This window comes from Colobus angolensis, unplaced genomic scaffold (assembly GCF_000951035.1).
Source record: "Colobus angolensis palliatus isolate OR3802 unplaced genomic scaffold, Cang.pa_1.0 Scaffold28, whole genome shotgun sequence".
NCBI lineage: Eukaryota > Metazoa > Chordata > Mammalia > Primates > Cercopithecidae > Colobus > Colobus angolensis.
In genome coordinates, this window is record NW_012116043.1 from 4,257,206 (window position 1) to 4,262,355 (window position 5,150).

General features: G+C 46.7%; 1 protein-coding gene across 2 annotated transcripts in view; it reads right to left on the reverse strand.

Moving 5' to 3' along the window:
- Nucleotides 1-268: 268 nt before the first annotated feature.
- Nucleotides 269-5,150, reverse strand: part of TCTN2 (tectonic family member 2) — a 41,502-nt gene continuing 36,620 nt past the window's right edge. For both annotated transcript variants that reach the window (XM_011948428.1, XM_011948427.1), the window contains exons 15-18: nt 3,687-3,843; nt 1,438-1,563; nt 1,216-1,304; nt 269-378 (exon numbers count right to left, since the gene is read on the reverse strand). In XM_011948428.1, coding sequence (XP_011803818.1) covers nt 269-378; nt 1,216-1,304; nt 1,438-1,563; nt 3,687-3,843 — 482 coding nt within the window. The remainder of the gene's footprint in view (nt 379-1,215; nt 1,305-1,437; nt 1,564-3,686; nt 3,844-5,150) is intronic.

Consider the following 5,150-nt stretch of genomic DNA (forward strand, 5'->3'; position numbering starts at 1 on the left):
ATCACGAGGTCAGGAGTTCAAGACCAGCCTGGCCAACACGGTGAAACCTCGTCTCTACTAAAAAAAAAAAAACAAAAAAAAAGCCAGGCGCGGGGGTGGGCGCCTGAAGCCCCAGCTACTCGGGAGGCTGAGGCAGGAGAATGGCGTAAACCCAGGAGGCGGAGTTTGCAGTGAGCTGAGATCTGGCCACTGCACTCCAGTCCGGGCGACAGAGCGAGACTCCGCCTCAAAAAAAAAAAAAAAAACAAAACAAAAGCCAGGTGGTTGTCTAACTATAGGCTTTGCATATTCTGGTCCAGGGGTTGCTGAGAAACATGGCCAACGTGAGGAACAACAGCAACAGTAAGCCCTTGGCAACACACTGAGAATGCGGCTCCCCTGAAAAACAATGGACAAAATTAAGCAGCAGCATTTCTTAACTCTTGTGATAACAGTGTAGGTATAGGCTGGGCGTGGTGGCTCACTCTTGCAATCCTAACACTTTGGGAGGCCAAGGAAGGCAGATCACTTGAGGCTAGTTCGAGACCGGCCTGGCCAACACGGTGAAACCTCGTCTCTACTAAAAATACAAAAAAGCCCAGTGTGTTGGTGCTGTAATCCCAGCTACTCCAGAGGCTGAGGCATGAGAGTCATCTGAACCCAGGAGGCAATGGTTGCAGTGAGCTGAGATTCTGCCACTGCACTCCAGCCAGGGTGACACAGAAAGACTGTGTCTAAAAAAAAAAACAGTAGCCGGGCGCGGTGGCTCAAGCCTGTAATCCCAGCACTTTGGGAGGCCGAGACGGGCGGATCACCAGGTCAGGAGATCGAGACCATCCTGGCCTACACGGTGAAACCCCGTCTCTACTAAAAAATACAAAAAACTAGCCGGGCAAGATGGCGGGCGCCTGTAGTCCCAGCTACTCGGGAGGCTGAGGCAGCAGAATGGCGTAAACCCGGGAGGCAGAGCTTGCAGTGAGCCAAGATTGTGCCACTGCACCCCAGCCTGGGCGACAGAGCGAGACTCCGCCTCAAAAAAAAAAAAAAAAAACAGTGTAGGTAGAAATAAACTAAGCCTCAACAGTAATGGTGATCACTTCCAAGTGGCAATATTATCTGTAAATTTTTTTTAAGTTTCTATATGTTTTACGCTTTCTGTTAACATTTAGACATCATTTTAAATCATTTTTAAAATTGACATAACATAATTGGTCATAGAAATCTGTTTCACCCTACCTTGATAATACTGAGTCCATGGATATAGAAGCTGTGGCCAACACACCTCATTTCTGTTGCAGTCATACTCTGTATAATTGATCTGGAATCTAGAAAACATTTTAGAGGATTACAAAAACTACAAGTGAAAAGTATCAGAACTTGATTAAAGGAATAAACTTCCAATTTTCAAATATATATTTTTCTGCTTCCTAATGTCAACTAGGTGACCAACTGGAGTACCTTGTCAGGGGGCGGGGTAACTGTGCAGGAATTTTAATAAACTGGACAGATGCACTGATAGGGAGAAGGTCGGCCTTGTGCTCACAGGTAAGCCCACACTGGTACTGCCAGTTCACTGAGGAGAACCTAGGAGGGAAGGATCACATGGTCAGCATAGCCACCACTCAGTTCTATTCCACCAAGAACAGCAGGTAACAGATGCAATCACAATACAACCTGAGGTTCTCTTAAGAAGATTCACATTCTACCTGTGCTGTTTTTTCTTTGTATTTGTCCATTGTCTTTGTCCATTTTGACAGACAGATCCAAGGAGAAGAGAAACTCCTAATAACCCCTCTTGGGCCTGTAGCCTGGCGACAGCTGCCAGTCTTGTCAGTCTCACTCCTCTCCAGCCAGTGCATGTTATACAGGTGCTATCAAAGGCACCTTTGTTCATCACCTGTTTTTCTCAAACAATATAATAATACAAGCAGCAGCTAGCCACTTATTGAGGGCTTTCCACGTTCAAGGCACAGAGATAACTTGCTTGCAACACACCATGTCATGTTATCCTCAAGAGTACTGCGAAGGTGGTAACTGCACTCCCATTTTCCCTTGCAGAGTCACCACTCTCCATTCCCAGTTGAGTGGACCAGAAGGGATTGGCCCTAATCCAGAGGTGCACCCATCACCTGAGCCTAGCCAATAAGAGCTGTCCATTGCCCCAGTCATAGGGATTGGTTCAGAAAGGAGCACATGACCCAAACTGAACCAATGAAAGTCTGCCCAGATCTATTTTGAGAAAGAGGAGGGGCCGGGCCTGGTGGCTCATGCCTATAATCCCAGCACTTTGGGAGGCTGAAGTGGGCGGATCACCTGAGGTCGGGAGTTTAAGACCAGCCTGACCAACATGGAGAAACCCCATCTTTTGTAAAAATACAAAATTAGCTGGGCGTGGTGCCGCATGCATGCCTGTAACCCCAGCTACTCAGGAGGCTGAAGCAAGAGAATAGCTTGAACCCGGGAGGTAGAGGTTGCGGAGAGCCGAGATGGCGCCACTGCACTCCAGCCTGGGCAACAAGAACTAAACTTTGTCTCAAAAAGAAAAAAGAAAAAAAGAAAGAGAGAGAGAGAAAGAAAGGAAAGAAAGAGAGAGAGAAAAAGAAGGAAGGAAGGAAGGAAGGAAGGAAGGAAGGAAGGAAGGAAGGAAAGAGAAAGAAAAGAGGAGGAAAGAGGCTTTCTCCCCACTGGGCTTGCTGCAGTGACATCAGCCTGGATTGCTGATGCCCATCTTTGCCATCTCTTGAGGAGAACCTCCCTAAGAATGAAGCCAACGCAAAGGAAGAGGAGCTGAGACACGAAAACAAAAAGATCCCTGACCACACTGGAACCATGAACCATAAACTAGCTGTATGTGGATTACTCTGAACTTGAACCAATAAACTCCCCTTTTTGCTTAAGTCAGTATGAACTAGGCACCTGTCACTTAAAACTGATGGAGACAGGCTGGGCATGGTGGCTCACGCCTGTAATACCAGCATTTTGGGAGGCCAAGGCGGGCGGATCACGAGGTCAGGAGATTGAGACCATCCTGGCCAACAGGGTGAAACCCTGTCTTTACTAAAAATACAAAAATTAGCTGGATGTGGTGGCACATGACTGTAATCCCAGCTACTCGGGACGCTGAGGCAGGAGAATCACTTGAACCACAGAGTCGGAGGTTGCAGTGACCAGAGATATTGCCACTGCACTCCAGCCTGGAGACAGAGCAAGACTCCATCTCAAAAAAAAGAAAATCTGATAGAGGGTTGTTACATAAAGGTGTTATCACCATATTACAGAGGAGGAAACTACAGCTCAGAAGGGTTAAGTAATTGGCCAGTGCCACACAGCTCCTAAGTGGGACAGCCATGATTTGAACCTATCTGCTGCCAAAGTCTCTAACCACAGACAATATTCTCTGACCAGCATATCAGTTACATTCATGGATTTCAAAATGTACTTAGCATTAAGTAGCCCTTTATTCATCTTTGTACTCCCTAAAGTACCTTACAGACTCTCTTACACATGGCTTTATAAATACTTGTGAGAGTAAGTCTCCATTATACACATAGTTCATACATATTCCATATGTCCATATAAACATCTTGCTAATAATTGCAAGTTATAAATAAATAATCAGTTTCTAAACAAACATTTCCCTATTGTTCGGAATGCTCTCAACTTTCCTGACTCTCTCTAAACTACAGTGATCCAAGATGTGATCATACCTTGTCTCTACGCCAAGTATCTCCTGCTGAGTAATCCCTTCCACCGCACCAGCATCCGAGATGAGAATGCGGATGCTCAGCCGAGCAGGAACGTCCAGGCAGATGCCGTTCAAACTGCTAGCCGGTGGGTCTGCACCTGGGTCAGGGGCATCTACACCTATAGAAATGTTAAGTTAGGCATTTCTCAAAGAATAATTTGATAAGTTTTCCTACAATGTCATAATAACCAAAATGGGGAATAACATCAGGCAGACATCACATCAATGAGGCTTTAGTCTCTTACAGGCTCTAGTTACTTGTCACTCCATAACTGTGTTATCCCTTAAAGTCTACAAGTCATAGGATGGCACTAATAAAAATTGTGTTTAAAATGTTTCCTTGTACTGGCCGGGCGCGGTGGCTCAGGCCTGTAATCCCAGCACTTTGGGAGGCTGAGACGGGCAGATCATGATGCCAAGAGATCGAGACCATTCTGGCCAACATGGTGAAACCCTGTCTCTACTAAAAGTACAAAAATTAGCTGGGCATGGTGGTGCTCGCTTGTAGTTCCAGGTACTTGGGAGGCTGAGGCAGGAGAATTGCTTGAACCCCGGAGGTGGAGGTTGCAGTGAGCCAAGATTGTGCCACTGCACTACAGCCTGGCGACAGAGTGAGACTCCGTCTCAAAAAAAAAAAAAAAAAAGTTTCCTATGTTAGCCAGTCACTGGAACTTAAAAGCCTGACCCACATATTAAAGCTATAAGTCATGATTCAATTTCCAAGCTCCCAGTGAAACCTACCCAGCCTTTTAACAGAAACGTATATACTTGCAGTAAAATGCCATCGTTATTCCATGCAGTCACAGTTCTAGTGAAAGCTGTGTAAGACATTTAAAATCCATACTAACAACTTTAGGCCAGACACAGTGGCTCATGCCTATAATCCTAGCACTTTGGGAGGTTGAGGTAGAAGCACTGCTTGAGCCCAGGAGTTTCAGACCAGCCTGGGCAACATGGCAAAACCCTGTCTCTTAGAGAAAAAAAAATAGCCAGGCATGGTGGCACACACCTGTAGTCCCAGCTACCCAGCAGGCTGAGGTGAGAGGATTGCATCAGCCTGGGAAGTCGAGGCTGCAGTGAGCCACGATGGCATGGCGCCACTACACTCCAGCCTGGACGACAGAGTGAGAACCTCAGCTCAAAAAATAAAAATAAAAATCAGCCAGGCATGGTGGCTCACGCCTGTAATCCCAACACTTTGGGAGGCCGAGGTGGGTGGATGACCTGAGGTCAGGAGTTCAAGACCAGCCTGGCCAACATGGTGAAACCCCATCTCTACTAAAAATACAAAATTGGCTAGGTGTGATGGTGGAGCCTGTAATCCCAGCTACTTGGGAGGCTGAGGCAGGAGAATCACTGGAACCTGGGAGGTGGAGGTTGCAGTGAGCCAAGATCATGCCACTGCACTCCAGCCTGGGCGACAGAG